The 15,229-nt window shown below is 49.8% G+C and overlaps 2 protein-coding genes across 3 annotated transcripts; one reads left to right on the forward strand and one right to left on the reverse strand.

The window, feature by feature from the left end:
* Positions 1-48: 48 nt before the first annotated feature.
* On the forward strand, positions 49-7,832 carry nup133 (nucleoporin 133). 2 transcript variants are annotated; one of them, XM_061274192.1, is made up of 25 exons: positions 49-287; positions 1,181-1,296; positions 1,372-1,475; positions 1,536-1,769; positions 1,837-2,007; positions 2,086-2,241; positions 2,753-2,823; positions 2,904-3,051; positions 3,119-3,269; positions 3,332-3,489; positions 3,626-3,717; positions 3,827-3,990; positions 4,065-4,159; positions 4,276-4,500; positions 4,734-4,856; positions 4,959-5,058; positions 5,126-5,377; positions 5,534-5,667; positions 5,727-5,885; positions 5,967-6,102; positions 6,173-6,291; positions 6,392-6,472; positions 6,561-6,628; positions 6,731-6,819; positions 7,473-7,832. In XM_061274192.1, exons 1-25 carry the CDS (start codon positions 172-174, stop codon positions 7,607-7,609), a joined length of 3,399 nt encoding a protein of 1,132 aa, XP_061130176.1. In that variant the 5' UTR covers positions 49-171; the 3' UTR covers positions 7,610-7,832. The 2 variants fall into 2 exon arrangements, with proteins under 2 accessions (XP_061130176.1, XP_061130177.1); XM_061274193.1 differs by having other exon boundaries at positions 6,564-6,628.
* Positions 7,833-7,918: 86 nt separating this feature from the next.
* col9a1a (collagen, type IX, alpha 1a) lies at positions 7,919-14,925 on the reverse strand. The gene is made up of 32 exons (XM_061274211.1): positions 14,746-14,925; positions 13,827-13,901; positions 13,287-13,325; positions 13,136-13,198; positions 12,683-12,736; positions 12,542-12,577; positions 12,441-12,464; positions 12,224-12,277; positions 12,091-12,144; positions 11,986-12,018; positions 11,848-11,904; positions 11,713-11,766; positions 11,551-11,604; positions 10,844-10,897; positions 10,722-10,775; positions 10,588-10,641; positions 10,463-10,516; positions 10,251-10,304; positions 10,111-10,164; positions 9,993-10,037; positions 9,877-9,930; positions 9,755-9,808; positions 9,630-9,683; positions 9,473-9,544; positions 9,272-9,307; positions 9,147-9,191; positions 9,043-9,075; positions 8,826-8,972; positions 8,663-8,717; positions 8,407-8,595; positions 8,231-8,308; positions 7,919-8,165 (listed from the first exon to the last, which is right to left on the reverse strand). The coding sequence occupies exons 1-32, from the start codon at positions 14,809-14,811 to the stop codon at positions 7,957-7,959; spliced, it is 2,058 nt and encodes a 685-aa protein (XP_061130195.1). The 5' UTR covers positions 14,812-14,925; the 3' UTR covers positions 7,919-7,956.
* Positions 14,926-15,229: the final 304 nt, after the last annotated feature.

Here is a 15,229-nt window from a genome sequence, read left to right on the forward strand (position 1 = left end):
ATATGCCCCCCCCCTCCTTCCCCTAAGAATATTTCGCCGCATGTTGATGACGTCACATCCAAGCGACTTCCGCGCGCTATCGAATTGAGAGCGCTGGCGGGGAAAGCAAAAGGTGCATTAGTTAAGAGGAAAATTACGTTCTTCTTTGGATAATTGAGCCTCACGGCACCGATGTTTTCTCCGCGTTCCGGCCCGAGTTCGGCCCGCCGGCAGCAGAACAGAACCCCGGCCAGGAGAACGTCCAGCAGCCTGCTGCTCACCCCGCGGAGGACATCTCTGTCGGCGAGGTAACGACCACTTGCTGTACTTTTACGATTATAATTTAATCAACACTTTCTTTGTTCTCTCAAAACAATTTTCACGATTATAAGTTAATCAAAATGATCGTGAATGTATCCGTGTTGTTTTATCATTTGAATCAACGAAGCGGTGAAGACGTCTGACTTCAATCACTTCAAACTTTATTGCTAAGCGTTGACAAAAACAGACAATCACGAACAAACAAAATAAATTTAAAAAAGAAAAAGTCTGTATGATATGTTGTCTACACTTAAGAGGTGAGTAAACATTTCATTGATAATGGAGAGCCTTCAGTTAAAATGCTAATCGCCTGCTTCTTGTCATTAGCACAAGATCTGTCGAAAGTATTACCGTTTTTTTCTATGTATAATGCGCCCCCATGTATAATACGCACCCTAAAAATGGCATGTCGATGCTGGGAAAAAGCCTGTACCCATGTATAATACGCACCCAAATTCTGACTCCTACTTAAGTCCGTAAACGTAAAATTATCTCAGAAAAAAAGATCATCTTTGGGAACAACCGGATGTTATTCCGCCGGTCAGTATCACTGCCCATGCGCTAGCAAACTCAATAGCGAAGAAATGTTTCGGATTTGCGTAGGGTACATTGTGACAGCAAACGAGCAGGTGATCCAGCAAGCCTTGTCTGATACCAGAGCATTCTGTTCGAAGTGAACAGCAGAGAAGAAAGCGCATCTGTAATGGCGGCCTCCGTATCATATCCGGATTTTAAAAAAATAAATTGTACCCATGTATAATGCGCACCCCAGATTTTAGGACAATAAATTAGTTAAATTCTGCGCATTATACATGGGAAAAAACGGTAACTTTGTTCATCTCTATTAAAAACTCGATCTGTGTGCTTATGTGGCGGACAGAGCAACCCCCAGCCGCGAGCAGAGCTATGCCGCCGCCGATGGCCTCAACTATGACGTGCAAACGTTCGGCTCTTCGCTTCCCGTCAAAGTGATGGAGGCACTGACCATACTCAATGGTAAATAGGCTGACAATCATGTCACTTTTTGCCCCCTTTGCGTTCCGTGAGGACATTCACGTCCGTGTCCTCCAGGCGAGGAGCGGATCTCGGTGAAGGTGAGCGAAAGCGGCTGGGCCTGGCTGGTTTACGGAGACAGACTCATCATCTGGAAGGTCTGCCAGACGGCCGTGGCCAAGGTATGTTGAAATGTTCTTTTCTTTCCTAGTATGGCCGCTGACCTCGTTTTGCTGTTGCAGCTGTGCGTGTGCAAAGAGCTGCAGCTGCCCGCGAGCCAGTACGACTACACGGCCGAGCGCGTGGCCGTGACCTCGTCCGGCCCGCTGGACGCCGCCCCCGCCCAGGCCGTGTCCGTGCTGGCCGTGACGGCCGAGGGCGCGGCTCGCTTGTGGCCCAGCTTGTCGCAGGAGGGCAACTACGCCGAGGCCGACCTGGACCTGGGAGACTTGTGCGCCTTTGTGGTGGCGGTCCACGTAAGCCGCCAGGGTCGTTTTTGTCGAGTGGTACGTTTGCCCACGCCGTGTTCTTTGCTCCCGGCAGGGCGGCAGCTTCGTGGTGTCCTCGGCTAAGAGCCGCATGCTGCGGGTCGGGTGCGACGGTTCCCGAAGGCTTCAGTACCGGGCCCTGCAACAGGGCCAAGGCGTGTTGTCGGGCATCGGGCGCAGAGTGTCGAGCCTGTTCGGCATCCTGTCGCCGCCTGCCAACGACACCGTGAGTGCTTTGGCGAATCAGTTTTTTTTCTTTGTTCAAATGAAATTGTGAAGTTGAGACCTTTTTTTGTCGTTGCAGCTAAACGGCGTGCTGTGGGTGGGCGCCAGCGGCCGGCTGTACGCGCTGAGCAACTCCCGCCTCAGCAAATGGGAAGTGGACGAGAGCTGGGAGCAACAGACGATCAGCTGGGACATCCCGCAAGCTCTGAACGAGAGCGTCGCCGACGCCATTTGGGTGAGTCAGTCAGACGCAGGTAAGCTAACTTTGCGAACTGTGAAGCTAAGCTAATTCAATCTTAGTACCGTATTTTCCGGCCTATAAGGCGCACCGGACTATAAGGCGCACCATTAATGCATCATGTCAGATTTTTAATCCAAATCAAATCATTCTCCATATTATCTTTTTTATTTCAACTTCAGACGGAAACAAATGACTTTATAATCATAAAATAATGATCCATAGTCTTTTTAAGTCATGATTCATAGTCTTCAGCGGGCCACTTATGATTGATTTCATGACACAATGCTTTGGGCCAGTTTAAATTTAGGAATTTGGTCCGTATATAAGGCGCACTGGGCTATAAGGCGCACTGTTGGTTTTTGAGAAAAATTTAGGTTTTTAGGTGCGCCTTATAGGGCGGAAAATACGGTATATGAGAGATGGGAATTTTCCTTCAGCCAAATCCAATCGGTACCTATCAGTACCTCATCGTGACGTTTGTCTAACGCCTCGTTCCCTCCACCAGGGCTCGGAGGTTAACTACGAGGAGATGCGAGACGGCGTCAATGTGACCTTTCTGGACGTGAAGCTCAGCCAGTGAGTCGGCCGTCTGTCTTTTTTTTTTTCTCTCTCTCTCTCCTTGTCTCGTCATTAAACGAAGCCTGGCGCTCTCCCAGGCTCGGGCTGGTGATCCTGGCCGCCGCCTGGCACCCGTCCGACACGCCCTGCGTGGCTTACTTCTGCCTGGTCACACTGCAGGACCTGGGCGCCGCCATCTCCAATCAGTTCACCGTGGAAGTCACCAACTATAATCCCCCCTTCCAGGTGAGTCCAGGTGATTTCTGCCACGAGATGGACACGGTGTGGAGATGGTCGCTACCGTGTGTCTCAGAGCGAGTCCGAGCTGCGCTCCACGCGACTCCTGTTGCCACCTTCTACCGGCGCCACCGCCTTCCTCTACAACGAGGAGCTCGTCTTCGCCTGCTCCACGGGAAGCGGCAGGGCGGGCCCCCCCGACGAGAAGATCCCCTTCAACGACTCCGGTGGGTTCCTCGATGGGGCGACGGATGTTTTTGGAGGTGACGTCGGTGCGTTTCTTCCCTAGGCGACGCCATACGCGGCGGCGGCTGCTGCGCCAACCTGCCCGTCGTCTTCTCCCAGAATAGCGGCCTGGTCGCCGTGGTGGCCCGGGAGAGCGCCTCTATCCTGCCCGAGACCGTGGAGGAATCGCTGTGTTCGTCTCTGGCGGCGGCGACGCCAGAAGTTAGTCCCACGAAACAAAACCTTGCCTCGTCTGCACGCTTTTCTGAGCCAATTGAACGAGATCATCCTTATTTGAGTAGTTCCTTGACTTAGAAGTTGCTGATCTTAAAATGAGTCCCGGTGTTCCCCATTCAAGGTGTCCATGATGGAGCAGCCCGGTCGAGCGGATCCCGTAGCTCAAGAGGACAAACCCAAGCGCTTGAAGGCGGCATTCTTGCAGTTCTGCCGGTAACCAGCAAGAATACATTTTTATCTTCTCGTTGAAGGCAATTGGCTCCCGGTATCGATTTCACGAGGTTATGTTTTGGATTTCTTTTTCTTCCCGCTACGTCCTCAGCAACGACCTCCTGGGCGCTCAGGCGCTTACCAACGAGCTCTTCCCGACCGGCGACGAGGCGGTGGAGAGCGGTGAGCTGGACGCCATGGTGATCCAGATGAACCTGGACCTGCTGGACGATTACCCGGCCTCGGACCCCCGCTGGGCTGAGTCCGTGCCTGACGGTGAGCGCCGTAGCTTGATGTCCACCAACTTACCAAGTCAAGGTGGCGTCTAAAAAATGTTCTTCTCCTTTCAGAGAGCGCCGGGTTCCCACTGACGTCCCTCATCATCCTCCATCAGCTAGAAGATAAGATGAAGGCCCACAACTGCTTCATGGACTTCCTGCTGCGGGTACACAAACAGCACCTCGGCTTCTATTGGTGCCCGGTACCAGTGCAGTCGAAACTTTGCCAGGTACGTTTGACTTTCTTTACCCCCCCCCCCCCACACCCCACCCCCCCCATCAGGTGGGTCTCCTGGAGCGTCTCGGCCGCTTTCGGGTGCGCTCGTCCCCCATGGCCACGCGGCTGCTGCTGTGCGAGCACGCCGAGAAGCTGCAGGCGGCCATGGTGCTGAAGAACCAGCACAGCAAGCACGGCGAGCTGGTCAACCGGGCCATCGCCACGGCGCTGCACAGGAACGACGTCACCATGCCGGCCGGCCTCACCGGAGCCGACGTCTTTTTTCGAGAGGTGAGACGGCTTCTTCGGGACTTTTGGAATTTTAATTTACGGTTCGGTTTGATTTGTTTCTTCAATTATTTGGTAATATTATATGAATTATTATATTATTTCTAATATCTATTATTTTTAAAACAACTGTCCGTCGGTCTAGGAAAAACCTTTCATGGGTTTTCCCAAAAATGACATTCTAAGAATTGCACCTAATGGAAGGCCCGTCCGTCCGTCTTGCGTGTCTGTCACAGGTTTCGCAAATCTCCACCATCTTTGATTGTCTTCTGGAAGAGGAGGAGAGGAGCTTGAAGGAGAAGCCGGTGGACTCGGTGCAATGGGCCGAAGTGGTTCTGACCGTCAACGTCATCATCAAGGTGAGCGCAGGTTGGTCCAAACGGAGAAGGACCGGCTTCTGAGCACATTTGGGGAAAATAGTCAGATCGCCAAAGATTTATTGTCTTTTTTTTTTTTTGCAGGATATGCTTCATGCTGCGGGTCAGTACAGAGAGAGCAAAGCCTCCGTGTACCGAGCGTCTGAACGCGCCGACGTAGACGCCGAGTACATCCCGTGGACGGGTGAGAGCGACAAACGAACGGGCTAAAGGACTTGATCCCGTTTCTCACGCCGGTGGTCCTCCCGTAGCGGTGGGCGGGCCAGGAGGCGTCCGCACGGTCATCTCCCGCCAGCATGAGCTCATCCTGCACTCCGTGTACCCCCACGCCGACTCGGAGCTGCGCGGCCTGCTGTGCGAGCAGCTGGTGGCGCTGTTGGACTTCTACCTGGGCGGCTACGTGGCCCAGCTCAACTCCCTGAAGCGGCAGCAGGGGCAGGAGCGCTACAACAGCCTCGAAATGGAGTACACTCAGCGGCGCAGCGAGCTCCTGGCGCCACTTTGTGAGTCTTCTGCTTTTGTTTTGCCGAGAGAAAAAATCGGAACGAAAATCGGTATCCATTTCACGCAATTTGAAAAAAAAAAAAAAAAAAAAGCTGCATCAAGAGAGATAGGACCTCTTAGGAGAAGATGCGCGACTGACTTGTGTGTCGCTTCAGTGGAGCTGGGTCAGTACCAGTGGGTGGCGGCGCTGGGCGAGAAGTACTGCGACTTTGACATCCTGGTCCAAATGTGCGAGCTGACCGACAACCAGAGCCGCCTGCAGCACTACATAAGCAAGTTCGCGGACCAGGTACAAGCTCCGAACACGTCCTACTCCTGGCCGGGCTTTTGACTCTCGTCGTCTCGCAGAACTTTGCCGATTTCCTGTTCCGCTGGTACATGGAGAAAGGCAAGCGAGGGAAGCTTCTGTCCCAGCCGGCCGCTCAGCACCAGCAGCTGGCCGGGTTCTTGCAAGCGCACCAGCACCTCAGCTGGCTGCTCGACATCCACGTGCAGCAATACCACACCGTACGTCCTTCGCCGCCGTCCGTCTCCTTCCTCCAAACGCCCGGCCCGTCCTTGAAACCGGACTCGCCGCTTGGAGCGCAGGCCCACGAGACGCTGTACAAGCAGGCCAACGTGGAGACGCGCTACTTCGCCAAGAAGAAGACTCTGCTGGCGCTCAGCAAACTAGCGGCGCTGGCGGCGCAGCTTCCTGAGGAGCAGCTGGCCAAACAAGTCGACGGTAAAAAAAAAAAAACGGGCCGAATAAAAGAATCAGTACAATTCTGCCCATTTTCTGTTTGGCCCCTCAGAAATTGTGGAGCAGGAGCGCTTCTTGCTGCACCAGGAGACGCTGCCCAGGCAGCTTCTAGAGGACAAGCAGCAGAACCCCGACACCATGCCCCTACTCAGCGCTCACCAGCTGGTTCAGGTCAGACACAATGTTGGACGCTCTTGTTATTTTCCGGTATAGTTCCGGCCGGCGGCAAAGCACTAGTTTTGACTAAATGGACAATCATTCCGCGTCGCAGCTTTACATCTGCGACGACAACCGGAGGGCCAACGAGTACGACTTCAAAAAGGCTTTGGATCTCCTCCAGTACATCCACGAGGTCACTTCCTGTCGCCGTCGCACGGGACTGTTTTGATAGCATTTGTGCTGACCTTGTTTTTTTTTTTCTTCTTCTTCCCTCGTTTCAGCAGGAAGACGATATCAACATCCACTCGCTCAAGTGCCAAATTTTGGGAACCGTTCTCAGGAGAGACGAGTAAGCGCTTTCATTTGCCTATTTTGGTCAAACGTACGTGTATTTTGGAATGACGGGAACGTGACCTGGCCCACGTTGACCTCCTTTCTGTTCCTCCTCCAGTTGGTCGTCTGTCGACGGCAACGACGACCCGCTGGAGGCCGCCAAGGACAGCGTCTTTGTCAAGATCCTCGGCATGCTCACGCAGGAAGGTGAGTTCCAACTCTGCTTGGGCGGCGGCGGCGGCTTTTTTGCCGTCACGTGCACGGTATCGTTTTTTTAAACGATATTGCAATGTATGAAGGATTTCCATCGAATTACTTCATTTAGTCAATATAACAAAAATCAGCTTTATTTCGCAAAATAAAGCCAACAAAATGTAAAAGGCTAACATTTCACTATTATTGCAAAATATAAATAAAATGTACATTGAAATGTTTTCAAAAATATTTAAAAGAAAAATACAATTGATTAAATATAGATTTTTTTTTTTAAAATGCCTTTGAAATTCTAAAAAAAACTGAAATATGTGACAAATCAATTTAGAAGTAAAAAAAAACCAAAATATAAAAATGAAATAAGTCAAAATGTTATCCTTTTATTAGAAAATGTGTCAAACATGAAAATATAACAATTAGATAATTAATTAATATAAAAGAATGCTTTTTCCTGCAAAAAAAACAAAAAAACATTTGCATGAATGTGTAATTTTATTAATCGAGCCAAAACATCTTTGTCGATTATCTTTGTTTTTTCTGCCACAACTTAGCGATTGATTGTTGAACTGTTGTCGCTGAAAACGGTCATTGTCCTTGTTGCCCGTATCGTCTCGCGCCGGCTCGTAACGCGTCCGCCGATGCCGCAGGTGTCCGGCTGCAGACGTACCTGCCGGAGGTCAAGGAGCTGCTGGAGCTGGACGAGCTGAGCGCTCTCAGGTCCAAACCGTACTTTGAGTTTGTGTTGCGGGCAAATTACGAACATCACCTACAGGCGCAGATGTGAATGCCCGCTTTGAAATTCGACCTTCAAAAAAATGCTTGACGTTCGGCCACACTGAATACTTTCTGGTTTTTCCTCAAAATCTTTTGTATAGTAAAAATAAAACATAAAAAAAAAAAATACTTTTTTCTTTTTTGTGTAGGGAGAAAAAAAACTCAGCATTTTATCAAAATGTCTTTTATTTCCGGTGGAATGTTGCTGGAATAAATAAAAGCAGTGAAACATTTTTGGGACTAAACACGAGTTATTGAACGTATTGACACATTTACAAGCGGACGCAAAAGACCACTTTTTTTTTTTCTCCTGGCATTTTTCTGCGGATGGCCTGTAGATGGCGCTCCGCTTCCCGCTCACATGTCAGTGGGGCCCTTAAAGGCAGATTCTTTGCCCCCCATCACCGGCGACGCCACGGCAGGAAGGACACACTGCGATGACTCACAGTATCCGACGGCCCCCGACGGTCCGGGGGGGCCGGGAACGCCAGGGATTCCGGGAGCCCCACGAGGGCCCCGGGAACCGTCGTGCCCGTCGCTGCCATACGCCGACCGGCCGGGCTGCCCTGTTTTCAAAAGGAAGCATGTCACGTATTCAAAACTACGTCAATGGCTCCAAGTGGTGGTTTACCTGGTAGACCAGGAGTACCCGCAACTCCTTTGGGGCCACGGGCGGTGAGGCCCCGGTCCCCCCTGTCGCCTTGGTCCCCTGTGGATGAAAAATAGTCAGCAGCGTTACGATTCTGTTTAGTTCATGGAATTAAAACTGATTTGAATCGGTTTTTGTGACACGCCCCCTAATCCCACCTTTGGGTCCTTTGCGACCCAGCAGCCCGGACGGTCCCTTGAGACCGGGAAGCCCTCGGGATCCGGTGTGACCGGGGAAACCGTTTTCACCGCTGGACCCCGGGGGGCCGGGCGGTCCCGGGGGGCCGGGCAGCCCCGAGACGCCCGACTCGGGTCGGCTCAGGCTGGCCGCCAGCTGGGCCAGCTGCTCTGTGAAGCGCCACCGCTATAAGTTAGGACCACGGCGATCACGGTGGTGACAATGGCGACGCCTCACCTTGCATGACTCTCATGCAGACCTGCTTGATGTGCGTGTCTGTCGGTGATTTGCCCTGCGTCAACACAAGCGTAACTCATTTGCTCCTATATCGACTTTGTGGAGCCCTTTTCAACCATCGCAAGCAGGCGGCCATTTTGCCACTTGCTGAAAACGTTCTCACCGCGGGTCCCTGGGCACCAGGCAGCCCCGGCAAACCCATGTCGCCCTGCATGCCACGCGGTCCCACTTGGCCCGGTTCGCCCTCTTTGCCCTGCTGCCCTCGCCCGCCCTCTGGTCCTTTGTTCCCCGTCTCGCCTGGTGGGCCCATCTGCACGCACAAAATAGATCAATATATATTACAAAGGCCCCGCCCCCTCCCAAATGTTCTCCCAACGTACCGCTCCTTTCTCGCCGGCCTCGCCTAGTTCGCCCTGCAAGACAAGACACAAGTTGCAGGGGAAGAAGCAGGTCCGAAGATATTTATAGCCCGGCGGTCGCTCACCAGGTCTCCTCGATATCCGGGCGTCCCTTCGGCGCCCGGGGGTCCCTGGAGTGGACGCCACACACTTTTGTGATCCCGTTAAGAAATTGTGCAATGACACTTTTGAGGATGAGGAAAAAACGCACCTGCTCTCCTTTTGGACCATCCAGACCAACAGAACCCTGACGCGGGGGGAAAAAAGAAACAAACGTAAATTGTCATCGACCTCAGCGAGGTCATCTAACAGTACGCAGAGACAAAGATTTGATTAAAGAAACTCAACTTTTGATCTTATCCAAAAAAAAAAAAAAACTTTCCAACACTTTGCTGAGTCACTATTTTCTTACCCTGTCGCCTTTCTGGCCTTGATAGCCAGCCGGTCCAGGGAGTCCAGGAAGACCCACATCACCTTTGCCTCCCTGTCACAACACATTTTAAAAAAGTGATATAGACCAAGCCACCCCCCCCCTTTTTGTTTTGCTAGCAGAAGTTGAGTGGTCTCACCCGTGGTCCCGGTGCGCCCGCCGGTCCAACCGGTCCTTTTTCCCCTCGTGCACCCTGACATCAAACAGTTGATTTGGGATCATCCGGCCGAGTGTACCTGTCTGGATTCACTAGCGACCACTCACCGGTCCTCCTCTGGGTCCGACAGGCCCCACCTCGCCCTGGTCGCCGCGCTCGCCCTGGAATGAAACCCTGTCCAGTTAGAGTTCAGCCCACTTCAGCAGGAACGTTTTCCAGACTTCCATACTTGGTTTCCCGGAGAGCCCATCAGTCCCGCAACGCCCGGATCACCTGACGCGCCCTGAAAAAGAAAAAAGGGTGTGATTATTTTTTATCGTTTTCTGACCGATGGTGCTTTCATACCTTGGGACCGCTAACTCCTTTTTGGCCATAAGAACCCGGAACCCCCTGGAAAAAAAACAAAAGCACAAAGTTATTCACTTAATCAACAAGTCATTTTGTTGCTACTAGTCACACTTACAGGAAGCCCTTGAAGTCCGCCGTCGCCCGGAGCTCCATCCTTGGCAGGAAGACCCTGATGAACGAAGCACAGAATCCCAACCGTAAAGCAAACCAAAGGTCTTTTTTGGGTCGTACGAAAACCGCTAAGATCAGAGTCACCTTTGAACCAGGAAGTCCAGGGATTCCTTCACGACCGTCCGGACCCGGAAGACCCTGCGGGAGCAACACGTTGCCAGGCAATTAGTGGTCAATAACTCCCACGAGGGCAAGGAAAAACGAAATCCAGCTAGCGGCTCGTTAGCATATGCTAACTATTTTGCTTAGTTAGCCTCAGTTCAAGTTTCAATGCTAAGTTGGAAGCTAATGCTCACAGCTTCTCCCTTTGGTCCTGGTGGTCCTCTGATTCCGGAAGGACCTTGATCACCCTGCAAAGACACCAAGACCACGTCTGAGGCGGCCATAACCGTGGTGGCGCATATTCAGCGAGTCATCTGACCTGCACCCCCCTGGGTCCGGTCTCTCCGATGGCTCCTCTTTGGCCAAAGTCCCCCTAATTTTGTGGGGGGGTATTGTTAGACCTTTTTTCCCCCATAATACTAATTGTTTAGAAACTTGATCAGGGGAACTCACCGGAGGTCCCTGGCGGCCTCGAGGTCCCATACCCCCCAAGTTCCCTCGGGGTCCCTGTTGGGTGACATCTTGGGCATGAGTGGGACAAAATCTGAAAGTGAAGTGGAGTTTGAGCATCTTACCCTTTCACCTTTGGAGCCCATGATTCCCGCCAAGCCCTTGGCTCCAGCTGGGCCCTGGAAGTAGCATGTTAGCGCGTGTTAGCTAATGCCAAATAATGAATCAATTCCATGCGGTTGTTCTCACGACCTTCCATAACGACTGTCTTAGTCAAAAAATAAATGATTGTCTTTGGTTATTTCATAACTGGATGTTTGTATTTTACTAGTTTATGGCCAAATCATTTAGATAAAACTATGTGGGCCACAGTTAGGGCTAAGTTAAATTCGCTAGGACAAAGTTACCCCTAATTAGCGTATTTTATCCATAACCTAAAGCCTCAGTTAACATTTATAAATATTAGTTTATTATTGTTTTAAGGAGATGTGTATTCCATCAAAGTTAATTGTTTAATCACAATTTTCTTTTTGTGTATAAAGAAAAAGACGGTTTGATTTTGCTTCCTCCTGCTCGGCTAATTAGCGCCATTGTGACGTCAAAACATCAGGCACAATATTTACGTCTACGATAAATGTTTATTTTCATATATATTAATTAGTTTTATTGAAATATGTTTGAATCAGACAGAAGAATATTTTCACTATCGGTGGATTCCAACACATTTTGGTGTAACACACGTTTGTCCACCAGAGAGCGCTGTTTCACCCATTGACTTATCAGACTGAATGGTGATCCGTTGGGAGATGGTCTGGATATGAAGGTCTCTTACCGGAAGTCCTTGAGATCCAACTTCTCCGTGTGGTCCTTGTTCCCCCTCCATTCCCTGAAAACATCTTTGATCATTCAGAAAAGTACTATAGAAATTTTCATTAAAGCAAGCGAGCAGGGGGTAAGCTTGCTTTACAGAACGCTAAAGTACAAGGACCGTCACCTTGTGTCCTTGTCTGCCGGGCTCTCCGGACTCCCCCTTCACCCCCTTGTGACCCTGCAAACAGGAAACGACTACTTGGACCAAAAAGGACACTCATGTGGATTTTGGTCTTTGGTGTCGAGGATGTAAACGTACTTTCATGCCAGGCAGTCCAGAATGTCCCGACAGTCCAGATGGACAAGCGCTAGGGCACTAAAACAACAATAGCAAGTTGATTGCCAGTTAGCGTGTGTTAGCATTAGTTAAGCATCTAAAGGTCAGTCCAGAACCCACCAGTTCTTGGCCTTGATAAACCCCCGGCGGACCCTGGAAGAAATATTTCGTCAAGCGTTGGCACCAGCAAACAAAAAACCGTGGCAGCGTCTAAGTGGAATTTACCCGGGTTCCCACGGCTCCTGTAGCGCCCACTTGGCCCCGCTTGCCTCTGGCTCCCTGTACCGACAGGCAACTTTCATTCTTATTGTTTCGATGAGACCAGTTGGTAGTCGGCATGTTACGTTTGGGTACTCACAGGAAGGCCCGCTTTGCCCATTTCTCCTGGGAGCCCGTCAGTCCCTGGGATTCCCTGGTCAATCCATACAATATAAATGTATTTATTTATTTATTTATTTATAACTATTAGTATTTTTATTATTTATTTATTTATTTTAACTATTACAATTGATTGATTTTAGGGAAACAGTATGAAGAGATTTTCTTTACTAAAAATAATTCTTGGTTTTACTCACATCCAAGCCATCTGGTCCAGTACCCTGCAAGAAGCCACACATCCTTCACTAACAGAAAGAACGTCACAAACATAAACACGAACAACAACGCGTGTACATACCGGCTTCCCGACCGGGCCCGGTGGTCCGAGATCCCCCTGAAGACAAGATCGTGCACAAACGCTGAGACGTTTTTCAATAATCAGCCAGGGAAAGACGAAAATGTTTCTCATGTTGAATTGGATCACATTTGATCAACTCACTTTGGGTCCTTTTACACCCGTTGGACCTGGATCTCCGGGAGGTCCCACAGGTCCCTGCGCAAGACAAGAACATTGCTGAAATTCTGGTGTTACTATTTTTTTCTAAAATAACAAATTGGGGGGGGGGGGCACACGTATGCCCAACTTCCTCCTCCTCCTTGCTTTATATGGCAATCGAAGCCTGAGTAGACGGGTAACAGAAGCCCAGGCACCGGAGCCGCATCGCTTCTCCACACACTGGTTCCATTCTGCTCCGTTCCCCGAATCCCCCCCCCCCACCCGAAGCCCCCCCGCCGCCATTTCGCACAAATAGAGCCCTGTTTCCATCAGGAAGCCATCAAGGCCTTCAAAAAAAAAAAAAATGGTGCTCACATCAGCAGCAGCATTCAGCTGCCACCGACCGACCGTATGGTCTCCTCTCGTCTTTTTGTGTTTTGTCATCGCTCCACTTACATCTGCTCCCGGAAGGCCCGCAGCTCCCGGAGCTCCGTTTTTGCCGTTTTCCCCAGCTGGCCCCTGCAAAAAAAAAAAAACAAAAAAAAACAGTGTAACACCTGAGCAGGGGCGTGTGTGTGTGTGTCTTTGTTTGTGTGCGCTCACTCACTGGGCCGCCGTTGATTTTGGAGTCCACCCCTCGCTCGCCCTGAACACAATAAATCGCTCCGGTTGAGAATTCGGGCCAGTTTGATGAAGCAACATAAAAGTTGGTAGGCGTGTCTTTTATAAGTAGATCCACAAAAAAAATCTCAACGAGCTATGCCTGAAAATCGACTGGAAGTCGGCCATTTTGTCTCAGATGGACTATAGAGCGTAGTAGCATGACCGAAAAGTTCGATTTTTATAATGGTGAAAATTTGTTTGATTGCATTTTATAGTAACGCAGTTTGGGAGGATGTCTGAAATATACATAATTAAATGAATAAATACAAAAAAATTACAAAATAAATAAATAAATTGGTAATGTCCCCTTTAAAATCCCACCCAAAAATAAAACATTAACAAAAACAGGATTTTGAATTTGTTTAAAATAACGGAAGCAAGTTTGGAGGCTTTGAGCTTTTCCCATTGGCATGCACCGCCTTCGGCTTTCCTCAGCAGAACCTCGCAGAAGAATCAAGGTCAATAAATAGGACGGCAAACTCACGTCAATCCCGTCCACGCCGGGCACGCCGGCAATTCCGGGTGGCCCCGGCGGGCCTCTTGGACCCACCGGGCCCCTCTGGAGGATAACAAGAAAAACAAGTTATTTGGAGAGTCGGCATTGGACCTCCACACAAGACGCCCTTTGTTTGGCTGATCCGAGGTTAGTGTGGTGGGATTAGAGATCCGTGCCATCGTCAATGTGTGTGCGTGTCCATATAAACATTTGAGAACCGTGGTTGGCTTCTACCACCAAATAATTTAGTCATGTTACGCACTAAGATCATCTCATCAGGTCCGTTCCAATACTTTTGCTCACTCGGAAGCTCCATCGCTAAAAACAATTCAGATTTTTTCCATTATATTCACTGTTGAGTTGAAACCCAAATATTGAGTATTCGAAAAAAACCAAAAGGGATTGACCTTTGACCTTCCAATACCTTTAGAGGAGATTGTAAATTGAGAATTGTGCAAGGAATTGACCTTTGACCTTCCAATACCTTTAGAGGAGATTGTAAATTGAGAATTGTGCAAGGTGTGAATAGAAACGGATTTCATAATGCCACAACAAAAATAAATGCAGGCAGGTCAAAGATCCAAAAGATAAAAACGCTTATGGAGGTCACAACTAGCATTGAATATAAAACCAGCACAAGTCGAGTCCACTTGTGGTTCCGCTTCTAATCCTCAAACGGAGGTCCAAGAATCCTTCAAAAGCCGTTTTACAGTATTTAATCAAAGTCATTAGGTCTGGATTATTACCAAACATCACAATCCTACTCTTGTTTGCCGTTTCTTGACACAAAATAAACGAGTTCCACTTCCACCTGATCTCAAAAGCAAGAATGGAATCGCCCTCGGCTTCCTGACAATTCTAACAGCAAGCCGTAGTGATGTTAGAAAGAAGTGGACATTTGCATCACCTGAGCGGAGGCCACGAGAAGCGCTTGCAGGAGAAGAAGCAGCCGGCAGCTCCCAGAGAGATCCATGGTCTTCCCGGGATTGACCGTGGCACCGCGAGTCCCCTTTTTTCCAGATTTTACACGATGAGTCAAGAAGAGGCCACCTGTTGGCCTGCCTGCCTGCCTGCCAGTCCCCCTTTTCCTGCCTCCCTCCCTGAAGGCACGTTGGGAGGAGCTCCCGTGTAGAAGAGGAGGCCGAGGACAAGGAGTCTACCTAAAATGGTCTGTATATTTTCCTGAAGGTCCATTTGCCACAGAACTGCCACAGAACTGCTTCATTCCAAATTATATTGTTTTGAATGTCACTTTTTTTCAAATGTTCTGCGACGTGACCATTTCTGGGCCAGCCGGTGGTCACACTTCCAATTTAGTAGCAGCTGGACAAAATTTAAGTCAAGTTAGGAATTGGCAGACCAAAATGGGATGTGTCATGTGTCTATTCAAC

Source organism: Syngnathus typhle, linkage group LG3 (genome assembly GCF_033458585.1).
Source record: "Syngnathus typhle isolate RoL2023-S1 ecotype Sweden linkage group LG3, RoL_Styp_1.0, whole genome shotgun sequence".
Taxonomy (NCBI): domain Eukaryota; kingdom Metazoa; phylum Chordata; class Actinopteri; order Syngnathiformes; family Syngnathidae; genus Syngnathus; species Syngnathus typhle.

Excerpts from the sequence above, each read along its gene's own strand:
- col9a1a (XM_061274211.1), bottom strand. The coding sequence starts at position 14,811 with ATGGATCTCTCTGGGAGCTGCCGGCTGCTTCTTCTCCTGCAAGCGCTT. Across the intron at positions 8,718-8,825 it reads CTGGTGCCCAGGGACCCGCG|GGCAAATCACCGACAGACAC; the intron begins GTGAGAACGTTT and ends GTGTTGACGCAG. Across the intron at positions 8,596-8,662 it reads CTGCATGAGAGTCATGCAAG|AGCAGCTGGCCCAGCTGGCG; the intron begins GTGAGGCGTCGC and ends GGCGCTTCACAG.
- nup133 (XM_061274192.1), top strand. The coding sequence starts at position 172 with ATGTTTTCTCCGCGTTCCGGCCCGAGTTCGGCCCGCCGGCAGCAGAAC. Across the intron at positions 3,991-4,064 it reads GGCTGAGTCCGTGCCTGACG|AGAGCGCCGGGTTCCCACTG; the intron begins GTGAGCGCCGTA and ends TTCTCCTTTCAG. Across the intron at positions 6,820-7,472 it reads CGGCATGCTCACGCAGGAAG|GTGTCCGGCTGCAGACGTAC; the intron begins GTGAGTTCCAAC and ends CCGATGCCGCAG.